The sequence below is a fragment of the Poecile atricapillus genome, chromosome 3 (genome assembly GCF_030490865.1).
Source record: "Poecile atricapillus isolate bPoeAtr1 chromosome 3, bPoeAtr1.hap1, whole genome shotgun sequence".
NCBI lineage: Eukaryota > Metazoa > Chordata > Aves > Passeriformes > Paridae > Poecile > Poecile atricapillus.
In genome coordinates this window covers 100,215,916-100,232,958 of record NC_081251.1, presented here as the reverse complement: position 1 = coordinate 100,232,958, position 17,043 = coordinate 100,215,916, and the positions used below count along the sequence as shown (strand labels likewise).

Here is a 17,043-nt window from a genome sequence, read left to right as displayed (position 1 = left end):
ATATTAAAAGATAGAACATGGATAAATGGAGCCTCAAGGGTGACTCATGTTTTTGTTTAGCTTGAACTAGGTCCAGCTTCTAGGAGGAACTGGATTTTAGGTGCATGTTTTTGCAAAGTGTTTTAAACTGAAGTTATAATTCCAGCAGTCTCAATGGCATGTGTTTGTTTTTATTTAGGAGCATGTTTAAGGAATGTTTTTGGTGGGTGAATGCAAAACAAACAAAACTATCTCAATCTGGAGGCTGCAATTCTTTGGCATATTCAATGTCAGCAAAAATCAAGTGGAAGAATGGTCTTATGAGAATAGACTCAGTTATTTTTTTCTGATTTGCTTTGTTAAGAATTGTCTTTATGCTCAGTTACAAGTTGTGAAAGTATGATTTCTTGCAGTGTTTGCTTTCTACTTTGTAAATATTTCTGTGTATTTGAAAGGTGCCTAAATTTTGTTTTCTACCTGGGCTGCTGCCTTACTCCTCTTCGAGTAGCACAAATTCAGGAAGTATTTTTCTTCCAAACAACAAATTGTTACCAATTGTCACCAAGTGTGTGACACTGTGACACCTTTATGCCATAGCTTCTATAATGTTCTTCAAGGTGTGGTTCTAATTTTTTTTTTCCATTGTAAATTATCAGTAAGCCTTGTCTATAACTTGATTTCTAGTTGGGAAAAAAAAAATCCCAACAGAAACAAACAACCAAAACTCAAACAACAAAATGTTCTCTCAGGTGCAATGTGAACATTTTAACTTAGGAATATTTTGAGATTTGTCTGCAAAGCAATCAGTGACATTCACTTTATAAGTTGTTTGGAGAATCAAAGCAAGTGAGGGCTTCACTTGTTTTTTGTTTATTTTAGGGGATTTGTTTTTATATCTTAAAAATGTTCACTCAGAAAATGTTTGTAGACTTGTATTCATACAGTCATAACTTATGTTTTAAATATAATAGATAAAGGTAGTGTAAGAATCTAATAATGCCACATATTTTTAAAATGTAGCTTGATGTGTATTTTTAATATCTATACTTAATTGAAAAGAAATTTCAACATTTGAACCTGATTTACAAGTTGAAACCAAATGTCTGTCTGGTAACTGAGAGCTACTGAGTCCTCCTCAGCTGCACACTGGGAGCATACACTTTACCTGTACTTGAGTACATTTAGAAAAAGCCTGAGACAAAGAAAGGTCAAGTTTACAATATAAAGAGTATTTATTATGTTACCTGCTTAGAAGGGTAGTTCCATCTGCATCATGATCTGGATGAGGCAGTCAGAGTTTGGCCAGGCAGAGCTGCAGTAGCGCTCACAATGGTCATGTCAGCGGAAGTATGACAGATGTGCTTAGTGAACTGAGATGCATGTGAGAGAAGAATGTCAATCAAAGACAGTAAATCTGAAAATATGTTAACTATTTCAATATTTCATTGGCCTTTGTTCTGTTGTAAAATCTAGGGATTGTTTTCCAGTTCCAATATAAGCTTGCATCTTCCAATTGAGAGCATTTCACTAAGATTCTTCAGATGATTTAAAAGTTTTATATACAAAAGGTCAGAGCAAGTAAGATGTCTACCTGTCTACCCTAAAGACATGAGAGGAATTTGACTACACAAGTTTTACTAAAATTAAGAAGCACTGTAGGATTTGAGTGATCTACAGCCCCTGTCATGAAATGTCTCTAGTGCAGTTTCACTGTACCATGAGTGATTGTCCTCTCTGTACTGATGGGTTGCTGGTTTTGAAAGAAAATACTGTTTCACAGTTAATGCTTGTAATGCATCTTATGCAATACATTTTGTACTAACCCTGGAATTTGTTTAATTGCAGGGATATAAAACCAGACAACATCTTGATGGATATGAATGGACATATTCGATTAGCAGATTTTGGTTCTTGTCTGAAACTGATGGAAGATGGAACGGTAAATTAGAACAAATTATACATTCCTAAATATTTTTTCTTCAGTCCATTGATAGCCACAAAATGTGTGCTAATAAAGGGAAAAGGTGCCTTATGGCAAATGAAATGGAACTGCAAATGGTATTAGTATATAACTTCCTTGAAAATACAGCTGCAGACTGCTTGGATTTGCAGTGTTTTAAAAACTTGTTAGAATACAGTCAACTCATGAATAAATAAAGAGAAGCTGTGCTGTCAATGCCAAGTAGGTGTTTATGAGCTATGAATCTCTCAGTTTTAAGGTCTGAGCTCTAATCTTTATTGAAAATGTAGGCTTCAGTATGAGCATACTAAGGAGTATGAGATACTGAAATGTGATGATGATCTTCTAGTACATTTAAATTTGCACAATATATAGTAAGTGTGACTAGAATGTAATTCCAGTATGTTTAATCATGTCCCAGGGGCTTACAAATTACTTGACCTAATATATGTGATTACCAAATCTATAATTGCTTACTGGCTCTAATCCTGACAATTGACAGTTTTGTCTTTTAACTGTTTTTAAGTATTGATAATAGTTTAACTAAAGTATATTAGTGAGATGCCTATTAATGCAGTGCCTTGGATGCTTAAGCATTTCGTTATTAATTTAGAAGCTTTTGCGTGTGTTTAGTTGTTTTTTGTTATGACAAGAATGCTGGGCTGAATGGCCACAGTGCCACAGCATCTGTCATGATGGAAGTGGATTTTAACCTTGAAAATGTGATTTCTCCAGGTCCAATCTTCAGTGGCAGTTGGAACGCCCGACTATATCTCTCCAGAAATCTTGCAGGCCATGGAAGATGGAAAAGGGAAGTATGGGCCCGAGTGTGACTGGTGGTCCCTGGGCGTTTGCATGTATGAAATGCTTTATGGAGAAACGCCCTTTTATGCTGAGTCCTTGGTGGAGACCTATGGGAAAATAATGAACCACAAAGTTAGTGCACTTTCTGTCTGTCTCTAAGCTAATTTTTAATAATGGGGTAACTTGAACTGTATTTAAGAATAAGTTTTTATGTACTAATTATATTAAGTGTTCATAAATGTGGAACAAAAAATATGTTTCCATGTAACAAGTTAATGGTTATGGATTGCAGATGGCTTTGCTTTGGGATAAGGCTAAAACTTAAAATCTGGGTTTGGAAACATGAATGCTAATTCACTCTGTGGAGTCTGTCTTGGCTACATGGCATTGATCCTATTGTTTCTTTCTTCTGGTGAACCCATTCCTTGGCTTATGCAGAAGATTGTAAAATGTTCCTCCACATGGAGCTAGCTGTAGAATTCAACAGCTGTAGTATAAGAGAAATTTAAATAAAGAAGAAAAACTAGAAGACAGAAAATCTTAATAGTTTCTGTCCTTAGCAGAAGTCTTGTCCTTGAAACCTTACTGCATGTATTTCAGAGCTGGAGTATTTGCACTTTCTTATTCTACATAATGATTTTCACTAAGAAGGTAATTTTTCCAACTTTTTCTTGGTAATAAACTATTTCCTCTTTTTTTAATCTTTAAGGAGAGATTTCAGTTTCCTGCTCAAGTGACAGATGTCTCTGAAAGTGCAAAGGACCTTATCCGAAGGCTCATTTGTAGCAGAGAGCATCGACTTGGACAAAATGGAATAGAAGACTTTAAGAACCATCCATTTTTTGCTGGGATTGATTGGGATAATATTAGGAACTGTGAGGCACCTTACATCCCAGAAGTCAGCAGCCCTACTGATACATCAAACTTTGATGTGGATGATGACTGCTTAAAAAACTCTGTAAGTATACAATTAACATTTTGATGAATCAGCCTTTGTAGTATACTTTGTAACTAAATGTATGGCAAATGCAGGTTTATTTCACTGTGTTCTGCATAAATATCATTTAGGTGCTGCTTTGAAGAACTGAATGGGGGAATACTTTCATAGTTTGTAGGCTGGTCCTAAAAATCATACTTGAGTAAAGATAACTTTCGTAAATTCATTGTAGCTTTACATGTTTTACATGTTTTTAGCTAATATACATCTGTTGCAATAAAAAGTTTAGTGTCCATGTCTTATAAAGAATAATACATTTCCATACAGATAGTCTGCATGACTGTTTCTAGCAGAGCATTGTTAAGACTTAGGATAAGATTGCATTTTGCATTTAATTGTATTTTATTTCTCTACTCTAATTGCTTATACTGGTGTTGGATTCCATTCAATTCATTTCCACTAAAGTTTTTCTAGCCTTTTCTCCCACTTGAGTTTTGGGAAACATATGAGAAATATTACAGTAATTTCTTAAGGAGCCTGATTTTTTTTTTTAATTTTTGCTTAAAATGCTCTGCAAGTATTGATTTTACCAGACTTTCTGTTTCTATGCTTTTGAAAAGGAGCTTTAACAGATAATAGGTGTCTTAGCATTGGAGGACTGCCTTGTTTCTCTCCTTGGAAATAATATCCTTGGGTGTGTTTGTTGTGTGTGTCTGTTGAAAGATGCAGAAATCTGCTGTTTACATGTGAGGTAAAGCATTTTGACCATTTTTGCTTTTGTTTTCTGAACTGCATGTGCATCTCAGTTTCCTAAGTTTTCTGGACCTGCAGATAAGAGGCAACATGAATTGATATATGACATATATATGAATGACAGGATGATCACTATGTGCATTCCCTTTTCTCCAGCTGCACATTAAAACATGGAAAACACTTGGGCTAAAACACTTTATGGGTGTCAGTCTCTTCTCCCAAGTAATAAGCCACAGGACAAGAGGAAATGGCCTCAAGTTGAGCCAGGGGAGCTTTAGTTTGGGTACTGAGAAGAATTTCTTTACCAAAAGTGTTGTCCAGGAAAGTGGTGGAGTCAGATGTCACTGAAGGTTTTTAAAACACATGTAGACATGGTCCTTAGGAAAGTCATTTAGTGATGGACTTGATTGATGACTCAATGATTTTGAAGGTTTTTTTCCAATCTAAATGATTCTGTGATCTCTGATTAAATATCAGAGCCCTTTTCTTTATGGGCAAATTAAGCAAATCAGTGTAGCTGCATAGAATGACTTGCATTTTTAAAGTTTTGTTTCCTCGCTTACATCTGATATGTCCACCTTCCTTCACAACTGAAGTATTTTTATCTTTAAACTTGCTTATACAGTCTTCAGATACCTGTTTGCATATTATTTTGTCCAGCAACAGCTATAAGGATGGAATAGCTGGAGTGGATGCTGTATGTGGCAGGTCTTTGTTTGTGAAGCTGAAATACCTTTTGGAGGTTGTTCACACATTTTAGTGTTGTCCATTCCACCACTCCCACTTTTTAGAGCCCAGTCTCCCACCTGAGGCTCTCAAACTATGCCTGGGCAGTGTGAATGCTTTACCGTTGTGAAGAAACAGGGACCTGCAGGTGAAGAAAGAATGCTTCTCTGCTGAGTTACTGGACTCTCAGCTGAGAAAACCGAGTCCAATTCTTAATTTGCTTTAGACATTTGGGAGTGAAAAGCAATGCCCCTGAACTGTTAGAGATGAATGCTGGTTTCTAGAGCTTCTTTTTCAGTTTCCTAATTTGAAACATCTGAAGGTTTTGTTCTGTTTGAATTTAAGGATGTTATTTTCATGCCATTTCTTTTCACACCTAGTATCTCAGAACTGCTGAAAAAACTAGCCTAAGGCATTGCATGACTGAGAATATTTTACATTTTTGCTCTGACCAGTGGACATTGTATTTCATATTGCTTTGCCTCAAATTCCTTCTATATAATGTGGAGGTATTTTTGTCCTCCATATTTCATACATATCTTTTGACAAAGTTACACATACTCACACTGCTTTTATAGAAGTCAGCACTACAGATAAGCCCATGAGACATTTTTTTTTTTTTTTTTAAATTCTTGGCAAGATTTGAATTGCATAGAGCAAATGAGGAAAACCCAATGCTGAAGATAAAAGACAGTGTTGAAAGGCCATGATTGTTATTCTTCCTGAACTTTGAATGAGACCATAGTCCCATGGAAAAATTATATGCATAACAATGCAATTTAAAAAGTATGTTGACCGTACACACAAGCATAAAGGGTAAAACTATGGTGTTCAGGCAGCCTAAGTTGTGCTGGGGTTTAGCTTTTAACTGTTTGGTTTAGTAGCCTTGTTGATAGATTCAGTTATCATTTTCTCAGCATGGTTGTACAGTTAAATTCACACAAGCAGCAGGAGATACATATCTTGATCTCTTCAAAACAAATTGTTTTACAGAATCTTACCTTATTAGCAACAGATACAATATTTTAGAAAAGTAACCTGTGTGATACCTGAGAATTGTCATGTGGGCTGTTAAAATCATGCAATTAAGGATTTGATATTTTTTAAGTTATCTTTAAAGACAGTTTTGAAATTTGAATCTATGAAAGATGAAAGCAAAATGTAAAGGAGAAGGAAAATTTTACTTAGTAATTTGTAATAATTGATATTTTTAGTATGATTTAGTGCAGGTTTAGTAATTTGGTTTTGTCCTTAGTTTCCAAAATGCTCAACTTCATGAATTTACACAATCTAGCAATATCATTAGTGTTATTTTGGAACTCTTTTATAACATGAAGGTTTTTGTCAGCTAAGAGGACAAGGTTATGATGTAATATAGCTGACACCACCACTGGAAAGCTAATTTTGGATTTCTTTTGAATGTAGTTTTGCTCCTCGTCCTTTCATGCTGAGTTTCACATGAAAGAAATGTGCAATTGGTTCCTTTCCTCATTTTTGTTTGGGTTTAGAAAGAAATCCTTACATACCTTTTCTGACAATTTGGAATCTTTTATCACTTGCAGCGCAATAATCATCTTCTTGAGGGTTTTCTTTTGGTGACTGTTGTGTCCATTTCTAGTAGAGCAACATAAACCTTTCATCTTGGGGTTAAACAGGAAGCATTTAACAGAACATTTAAGAATATTAGATCTTCAAATAGACCAAGTAAAATAACAACAGGGTTACTTTAGCCTCAAGAGAAACTCAAAGATTTGTCTTGGTTTGTAGTTCTTTGTCTGGCAAGAAGGAGGAGCAAAGAGTGAAGGAATGGTCAAAGCACTAATGGGATTAGAACACTCTGTTTTATTACTTCTTTCTAGTAAATGCCTGCTGATTGTTCTCTTCAAATAGAGATGGCCCACTCAGAAGTGGGCTGGTTATTCTACAGGCAGGAAGCCCTACTGACTGAATAGCAGAGAGGAGTATAGCAGGGAATAAATGGTGTTGCTCTTTGTGCTAAGAGCTTATTGGAAAAAAGGAGTAAATTGGCATCTCCTATGTGTAATATTCTGCTTTCGTCCAACAATAGCCTATTTAATTAGAAAAGCATTTTTATGACAGCATGCTCTGTTTTTGTATATGTTAAATGCTATTATAAGTAGATTCAGTTGATGCTGTTTCATATTTGGGCTGTAAATAAGGATGACAGTGAATATAGTTCATATGATACTGTCACTAACACTTCTCATATGGTTAAACTGGAAAATCTGTTTTTTTTAAATCCAGTAGGATACTGCTTACTCAACTGTCCTATTATTTTTCTAGGAAACAATGCCTCCACCATCCCACACTGCATTTTCTGGCCATCATTTACCATTTGTGGGTTTCACATATACAAGTAGCTGGTAAGTTAAGAGTTCCAAAATTGTCTGTAGGCTAGTTACACAGTATCCTAACTTTCTGTCTTTGAAATATATTGAACAGATATCAAAGAATGTGGTTTATCGAGGAAATTACCATAATCTAAAATGCTGTCTGTTCAAAAGAATGAGCTATCTGCAGGTAAAATTTACATACATGTAAAGGTCAGAACGTGTACTCAGGGGAGTTTTGATGAGAAAGGTTGTTATTAGAGAATGTATAAAATTAACTGCACATGACAAAGTTAAGACTAGATGTGTGGAACCTGGCAGAACTTAGTTTATTAGACATTAATACCAGTTTTATTTCTAGCCCTTTGACACTTCTCTAAGTCTGAATAGATTTTTTTTTAAAATTACTTTAATTGATATCTGGTGTTAATGTAGAATTTATTTCACTCATTTCCATTGCTAAACTAAACAGGGAAATCCCTTATATGCTCCTTATTCATGAAAATAAGGAAAGAAAGGATGTTTTCAACCATTGAAAAACTAGACCTATGTTTCTGTTGGGAATGTGACTATGTCCTAGAATGTCCTAGACTTCAAAAGAATTATTTGCATAAGTAGTAGCATGTGTACATGAGTAGCCACAGCATTTCTGGCATGTCCATACTCTAGTTGTTATGGGATAATTTCACACCATTTTTAGTGATTGTTGTCTTGAAAGCATTTGTAATACTTGATTAACTATTCTCAAATGAACTATTACTGTAATCTTACTGTCTAGGCTGGTGCTTTTTGCTATCTGGCTAACATAGACTGTCCATAATGATTTTTAATCAGGAGTTCATGCACTCCTGTGTAACAAAAAATGCATTCAGGAGATCAGGCATGCTAGGCAAAAATTATTTCAATTTCCAGTGAGCACATACTAACAAGGTATTCTTTAATGTTATAATAAAGGGCATAGTAATTAACAACTTAAACAAACTGTTTATTGACTGATGTTTTTATAGCAGTATTTTAAACCAGGCTGTTGTAAAATCCAATACTATTTATTTTTTCCCCCCAGTGTGCTTTCAGACCGCAGCTGTCTAAGACTGACAGCTGGACCACCCTCCATGGACCTCGATGCCAGCATTCAAAGAACTTTGGAGGATAGTTTAGCAACAGAAGCTTATGAGAGGAGAATAAGACGTCTAGAACAGGAAAAGCTTGAACTTAGCAGAAAACTGCAAGGTATTGTCATTAAAAAAAATCATTCCATCACTTCTAAAACTTAGGTTAGCCTGCAGTTTTGTAAGGCACTGTTTATATTGTGGGAAAAAAAAAAAATTATATTTACCTCCTGGAATGCCTTCTAGCCAAAAAGAATTCTCTTCATTATTTCTGTTGACAAATTAAATTTTTGTTACTCTTTATGCCTGAAATACACCATGTATGCAACTTCTTACGCTGACTCTGTTCTCACTGTATCTTAGTCACTATGGCATAAACATTTCATTCTTAAAATGTACAAGAACTTAGTTTGTCCAGCTGACAATTGTGGGAACTGACAATGGTCAAATAAGAGATTTTTAGGCTTCAGGCATTAGCTTGAGCCTGTGTGAAACTAGGTCACACAACTTTCTCACTCTGGCCTGAGAAATCATAAGGAGGAATCCAAACAGTCCTTGCAGAGGGAAAACAACCTTTGCAGGTGTTGTTTGGATCTTTGTTGTTTACTTGCAAGAAACAGTCAAGGGATGTTACTAACTGTCCAGTGATGGTGATGTGTTGGTTTCATGACCAACGAGAGTTTTACCTTTCTGGACCTTCTCGGAACTGTCTATAAAAGAAGATCTGGAGGAATAAAACTTGCTCTCTTGTGCAACCAAGCTAGAGAGTCTGTGTGTCATCACTTTGCCATTCCTAATACAGTGCAACAGACAGTTACAGAAAAACTGGCACTTAATAGTTTGAACTTATAAATTGTAGAATGCCCTATGCAGAATCTTTTGGCATGTCTTAATTTATCAGTAGTATCTCTTTGATTTTCTCAGATGTCAGACATGTTTTTCTTTCCTCTCTCTTCCATCTTTTTCTAGAGTCCACCCAGACAGTGCAGGCTCTGCAGTATTCAACAGTGGATGGCCCAATAACAGCAAGCAAAGATTTAGAAATTAAAAGTTTGAAAGAAGAAATTGAAAAGTTGAAGAAACAGGTAACAGGTATGTTACAAATACTAATGTAAAAACTGTAACAGGAAACTGTATTTTGTCAAGTTTGGTTTTTTCTCTCTCCAATTTCTAGTTTTCCTTGGTTTTGTAAAAGAGTTTTCCAGTCAATTTTTAAATTTCATTTTACCCCTCATGCTTCCACTGTACCTGAACATTTTCTCCAAATTCGAGTTTTCCAAGTGGCAAGTAGTAGTGCATGAGAGAGGATACAATGGGCCATGAGGCTGCACTTCCAGCAGCAGAAGTCACCAGAGAAAACTGCCACCAAAAAAAGTCCTGCCTACAGCTGAATGACCCATTCTCAATCTGTGCATTCCCTGCACTCTCTCGTGACTTTAATTAATTCAATTAAACAAGGAAAATGCAGTTAGATAGAGAGAATTTAATCAACCTGTGATCAGATAAATCAGCACAAGGTCGGCAGTAGAAGCATATGAGGAAAGGGAGATGAGAGGAAGAATCACCTTTCAGCTCTGCTGTCAATGAGCTGTCATTCCTTTCAAACCTGAACATTTATTTTCTTTGTGTCTGAGAGATCTTGAAGATTTTATGAAAAATAAAGTTATGGCTGTCAAGTGCCTCAGTACTTCAAGTTTGAAAAGTGCTTTTGAAATCTGTGCCGCTAAAAAGGTTAATTTTTTTAATTGATGTTATGCTGCCCTTCATCAGGACTCTAAAACTTGTCAAAAACAAAGATCTACTTACCTGTGTTTTACAGAGGAAGGTGGAGACATTTAGGGAAAGATCCTTCTTTTTCAAGTCTTACTTTCTCAGATTCTGGGCAATTCATGTTTTAAGAACTTTGAGAGGGTGGACTTATATTGCATCACTATATTGAATATAGCTATGAGTGAGCTGATTTGCTGTCTGTTTAGCTAATACCTTTTTAGCCTGCTTTAAAGCCTAGTATTCAGTATTCTTGATTTGATATTTTGAATTAAGTTAAAGGGAATTTTCTGTCACGGTGGTTCATAGCACAGGACTGCTGCTATCCATCTCCATAATGCTGTCTTTAAAATACTCTGATCTTGAGAGCAGAGACATCTCAAAAAAAGGAAGAAAGAAAGCACAGCAAGATTTTTTTTATTCAGGAAAATTAACAAGAGACTGTTAGGTATCAGTTCTAGAACCAAAGAAACAGGGAGAAAAACCTAATTAATCTTAGAGAAATAGGAAAATATCTGCATTTTGTGTGAAAAAATCAGTCACAAGTAGTGGTAGATACATCTTTATTACATGTCCATATCTTGCTGGAGGAAAGGGAAAAATAAACAGCCAGAAAAGTTGGAGGAAACTACAAAAAACATTTGTTCTGGTTTGTATTTGTGACAAGACTTCATTCAGTTCCTGAAAGTGTCAGGAATGCCAGCAGCAACATGCACTGAAAGAGTAACCTGAACTTAACTTGCAGACACTTGAGTTGATGTGTTTAGACTCTGCAGCTGCCTCACGGGGCAGGAACAGCTATGTGTGAACTGCAGAGTGCAGCACATAGATTACAGCCTGTTAAAATTGTGTAGTCTGAAAAAAGCCTCTTACAGATACACAGTTGGACAGCTGCTCTGGTGTGATGCAGCAGTTTTGTATTGTACCATAGGCATTATTTTTGGATAGGAACATGGCTTAGCTAGCTCAGGGAGGATCACTCTGGTTTGAGTGATGCCATGTTGGTACTATATCAGGACAAAGGGTTTTGTGAAATTGTTGCTCCAGCCAAATGTTCCTCCTCTTGCTGCTGTAATGAGGATAAAGACAACATGATCAGAAACCCCTTCTCTGCAACAATCCTTTGATCAGGTTTTGAGTCTTTGGGACCACTGAAAAACAGAATTTGCAAGAACAGCTTTTGAATGAGACCAGTCATTCACAGAAAAACATCAGAATCAGCTTTAAATTATATTTTATTCTTTACTATTGAGCTGGAAGTAAGTTGATTGCTGAAAGTGTTGCTTCCTTTGGTAATGAAAAAAAAATAGTAAATGTGTGAAAACATTCCTCAACACATCTGCTATGCCTTTTCAAATTGAAAATAAGTCAGAAATCTGGTGAAAGTGGTCAATACTGAGAGGTTTTTCCTATAGTAATTTTATGCTTCACACCACATACATATTTGTGTATTTATTCCTAGACAGAATGTGTACTTCTGGAGTTTCTTTTGGAAGTGAGTAATGGGATCAAATGAGGAAGATGTAGAGTTGTCTAACCCAGTCACCACACAACCTTGCCAGTATATACTTGAATCCAGCCATTTATTAGAAAACACTCATTTGTGCCTTAAGCTGTAGCTAATACAAGCAAATTTGATAAAATAAAATGAGAATGTTCTATTTCACTTGGTTTTATGGGGGTTTTGAAACAGATTTTAGAACTATATTAATGACAGAATACAGAAACAAAACCAAGTGATGGCTACATCTGAATGCTTCCAAACTTAGGGGAGCTAGTTCCAGGTTTTCTGGATAGCCTTTGAAAGAAGTATTTTCCTACTAGATCTGATGAACTTTAAGAAGGTTCAGTTCAGGTGCAGAGCTGAACTTTTTATGCTTTGGGCTCATCTCTTGGGCAACTAAAGGTAGTGTAATAATATATTACAGTGAGTGTTTGCATATATTATCCAAAATGTTAGTTAAAACTAGGGTAATTAAATGGAAAATTACCATTTACAACACATATGTCACACCTAGCTCTTTGTTACATTCTTCAACCTGTTTTGAAGTTGAAGCTGTAAGAGTAAACACCTGCTTTAACATGTAATAAAGAATGAACTCAAAATTGTGTCAAATTCAGGAGTGTCACTGGGAAGGCTTAGAGAAATGCATTTTTCTTGTCTATCTGGTTTTCCAGGAAATGACAAGCTAGCATATGCTTTCAATTTTTGAGGTCAAAGTTATAATTTTTTTCGCTAAGTTACATAGGAGAAAACTTTGAGGAATCTTTAATATTGCCAAATATGTAAAGGGCAGCAATGCAAGAAGAAAACAGAGCCATGGAACAAAGTAGTTCATGCACAGAAGAGAGATTTATCTTGGCTCAGCAGAGCCATATATAAGCTTTCTTTTCACTGGTGACTTCAGAGTAGACTACATAAGGAAGGCAGTTAATAATTTCTGGCTTTGAGCTACATCTCTTATTTAAGTGCATTCTTTTAAATTTTAAACAAGAGTCAGTGAATTAAAACAGTAGTGAATATTTTTCTGGGTATAAGCTAATGGTATTAATTTCCTTATAAAATTCTTGCGTTTCAGAAATTAAACCTTTTAAAAATGTATGTGTTTTTATATTTGATTTCTCCAAGAGCCAGTCTCTTAGGCTTACATTTATGAAAATGTCGTTAAAGGCTATTATTAAGAGTATAGATGGGTTCCTGTTCTTTGAGTAAATACAAGTGGTCTGAAGACCTGCCCACAACTGAAATAAAAGACAATGTGTCCAGTGATTTCATAGAACCTGGAATTAACTTGACTCCCTATATATCTTGCTTTAAAGTCTTGTTTTTAAGTAAAGACTATGAGGCAAAAAAAAACTCCACTCACTAGCTAGAAAATTTCAGTTGCCGTATTTTATGAATTTCAGCTTTTCTTGTAGAATTTCAGGGTATTTATTTAAGTGTGCCATAGAAATATACTGTTTCTGTATAACTGACTTGGTAAAAAGCTGGCTGCAATAGTTCTCCTTTATTTATAGTAGTAATAAAGTAGATCACATAAAAACAAGTGGTTTTCACACTAAAAATAAGTAAAATCAGCTGAAGATAATTTTAAGAGTATTGACAGGAGAACACTTGCCAGCTCTTGAGTGACCCATTATTTTTACTGTTTCTTTTGGGGGGAAATTAGGAGGAGGAGGGAGACTGTTTATAATTACAGTGTAATAAAAGGTGTATTATATATTACATCACAGCACATAAAAGTCAAATGTGTAAGTCATGTTAAAGCATACATTACAAAATTATGTATAGAGCATGGTTGTTATAATGTGAAAAGACAAGTTGTTAGCATTTTTGTATTGTGTTCCAGAAAGCTGTGACCTTTCATCCTGTTCCCTTAAAAGCAGATAATGGCAGCTGAAAGAACCTGTTCCCTATTCTAAACCAGATAAGAATTGCCTTATTTTGTGATTAAATGGAAACCAGAAAAAATATTGAAGGGGCTTCAAGCAGCTAGGCTATGGTATTCTGGAATTATGATTTTTTCCCTTAGACTATTTAGAGTTCTCCTGCTTTTTCTAGAATCTGGTCAGCTAGAACAGCAACTCGAGGAGGCCAGCACTGCAAGGCGGGAATTGGATGATGCCTCCAGACAAATAAAGGCTTTTGAGAAGCAAGTCAGAACGCTGAAGCAGGAGAGAGAAGATCTTAATAAGGTAAAATTGTTTTGTCAGCAGCTGTTCTAAACCCTCAAGACTGTTTTATTTTTTGTTCATTTTGCTTGTAATAACTTTCAAGTGTAAAACTAATGAGCAGATAACAAGTGTGTAGCATGACCTACTTAGCTTTCTGCCTTTTTTTTTTGTTGAAGAAAAGGACATTATTTAACACGTTGTCTGTATGACTGCTGGGTGGTCCCTAAGTGATTGCTTCCAGATAGTGAACAGCTCCATAATCCAAATTGCATGGTGGCTGCAAAAAAGGTTTTATAGCTTCACATTTAGGTGATAATGATAGGGGTTAGAAGACGGAGTAGAGAAGAACTATTCCAGACAATTTGATCTGAAGTATGAGTGAGACTTTTAACAGTGAAAAAATGTGAAGAATATGGTATTAAGGCTGTGTCACAGAAGTGTTTCCAGAAAGGAGATGTGAAAAATTGCCCAAGTATGAAGATTGAAAAGTAATTCAAAACAACTACAGTTAAAGAATACTGGGTTTTATTTCTTCTTCTCTATCTCCCCTATCCTTTGTTTTCTTATTTATAACATAGTGCCTTTCATGGCTCTTTTTTGTATTCATTATTAAATCAACCTGCAATCAGGTGTGAAATACATATAACCTGTTTTTCATCGTGATTATATTGGCCCGGTATTTTAGAGTCCACGCTAAAATTGATGTGCTAGCCATGTTTAACACTGTTTCTTCTGACCCTTAAGGTTCTTAAAATTTTGAAAGCTGCCAGTTTGTCCCAGAAAGACCATCTCTTTTATAAGCCAACTCATAGAAATTAGGACCTCTTTTTTAAGAACCTTAGAAATGTTTTTAGATTTACATGGATGTCAGCACTGCCAAATATTTAATCTTCCTGTTGGTCTTTTTTTTATCCTGAAATTTGCTTTTCCTTGCTTGTTTTTATTGCTCTGTTTTGATTGAACATTATTGAACTATTTAAACTGTTGTGGTCCCTAATTGGTAGTGTGGTGGCACAAATCTAGGGCACAGCAAGCTTTGTGAAGGTATTGTCGTGTGGAGTTATCTCTGCACTAGCAGTGTTATTTCATGCTGTTTTTTTGAAAAAAATAGTTGTCATATATTGCTTTTATTCACTGCAGTGTTTTGTTGCCTGAAACTTTCTCTGATATTTGATATTAAGATACAGTGTATGGAAATCATATTTGCCATTGCGGACCAGTTTTCAAAAGCTTCTTGAGTAAAAATTTTTGTAGAGCAGAGTTAAATTTTAATCATTTAGCACTTGAGATTCTTGTAATTTATTTAAGTAACTTTTAAAAAACATTAATGACATTTTTGCATTAAGAAAGCAAGGTATTTTTATACTGTAATGCAAGTGCTTGAAAACTATTGTGTTTACCTGTAATAATGGAGTAGATTCCTGCTTGGTTTGCATTTATGGAGTTTTACTAACTCTAGTAGTGTAAAACAGGCCTCTTTCCTTATTTTTAGAGGCATACAATCTGTATTGTAGATGCATTCATGAAATAAAAAAGAATATGTAGTTTCTGTTCACTCTGGAGAAGGTGTTAGATGCACATCCAAAAATAGAATTGGCCTTGTAGCTTTCTAGGTTTATTACTTAATTCTTTTTTCAAACTGTAGGAACTGGCAGAGTCTAGTGACAGATTAAAATCCCAAGCCAAAGAGCTGAAAGATGCACACAGCCAGCGGAAATTGGCAATGCAGGAATTCTCAGAGATGAACGAGCGGCTGACAGACTTGCACTCTCAAAAACAAAAGCTTGCCCGCCAGCTCCGAGATAAGGAGGAAGAAATGGAAGTGGTGATGCAAAAAGTAGAAAGTTTAAGGCAAGAGTTACGCAGAACAGAGAGACTTAAAAAAGAAGTAAGTGGTGAGAAGACTGTTTAGACTCTATGAAATAAGTTATATGTAAGGTTTTCTGAGTAATATTTTTAAATGTGTAAATCTTTAACCTTTTGTCTGTTGTTTCAAGCAGTACCAATTTTTTTTTCTAAGACTTTGAAGTGTTCTGTTTGGTGCTGGAGATTTCTCTCTTATTGAAAACCATCAATAGATTTTGGAAAAAAAAAAATACCGAATCCTATCTATTAAAAACGTATGTACTTTTGTAGCTGGAAGTCCAAGCTGAAGCTGCAGCTGCTGAGGCATCCAAAGACAGGAAATTGCGAGAGAGGAGTGAACAGTACTCTAAACAGTTGGAAAGTGAAGTAGAAGGGCTAAAGGTTAGTCTGTTTTGATATTAACACCTGCAAACTTACTAGTCAACTAGGACTTGGATCTGTTTGATTGCTTTCAGATGTAGGACAAAAGGGTTTTGTCAGTCTGTCACTTCAGTTGGTGCTGAATGTTAACGCAGGCATGCATTGCGTTATTGCCCAGAAAAATGAACGTTTGCCTGATGTGCTATTTCTTAATAATCAACCATGTCTTACCGCATTGCTTCCATTAATACCTTGTTTAACTTCACCTGTTAAAAGGTTTTTTTTTTCCTTAGCATAGGATGGTTGAATATTTGAAGATATAGGTGAAGGTTTAGGTGTTCTGTCTGCTGTGTTGTTCCTCATGTTTCCTGCACAATAGATGTCAACTGATGTACCCATAAAAGAACAGTTTTAGCACATTCTGCCTCTCAGCCACAAGATGAGGCACTTTTGCCCAAGAACAGTATTGAGCATGAAGGCTTTGTTTACCTTGATGAGATTGCTCACATGTGCATGTGATTTTAAAAGAAGAAATTTAAGGCAGCCAAGAATGCTAACTGCTATTTTATTCTGTGATTTTTTTTATACAGTGCTCTAGAGAAGTTAGGCTTTCTCAAAAATTGAATAGAAAGTTTTAAATTTACTTATGCGGATTGCTGTTCATTTACAGCAAAATCCTGTTCCAAATGTTTCATGCAGTAGGGTCATTCTAAACTTTTTGGACAAAATGTGAGATTAGTCCTAATCTGGCCTTAA

The 17,043-nt window shown here is 35.5% G+C and overlaps 1 protein-coding gene across 7 annotated transcripts in view; it reads left to right on the top strand.

Annotated features, from left to right (window-relative positions):
- The window catches only part of CDC42BPA (CDC42 binding protein kinase alpha), a 181,794-nt gene that overhangs the window by 101,243 nt on the left and 63,508 nt on the right, over positions 1-17,043 (top strand). For 6 of the 7 annotated variants that reach the window (XM_058835488.1, XM_058835489.1, XM_058835490.1 and 3 more), the window contains exons 7-15: positions 1,825-1,918; positions 2,675-2,875; positions 3,453-3,701; positions 7,464-7,543; positions 8,574-8,740; positions 9,589-9,711; positions 13,949-14,082; positions 15,707-15,949; positions 16,198-16,308. In XM_058835488.1, coding sequence (XP_058691471.1) covers positions 1,825-1,918; positions 2,675-2,875; positions 3,453-3,701; positions 7,464-7,543; positions 8,574-8,740; positions 9,589-9,711; positions 13,949-14,082; positions 15,707-15,949; positions 16,198-16,308 — 1,402 coding nt within the window. The remainder of the gene's footprint in view (positions 1-1,824; positions 1,919-2,674; positions 2,876-3,452; positions 3,702-7,463; positions 7,544-8,573; positions 8,741-9,588; positions 9,712-13,948; positions 14,083-15,706; positions 15,950-16,197; positions 16,309-17,043) is intronic. The other variant, XM_058835492.1, reaches the window with a different exon arrangement.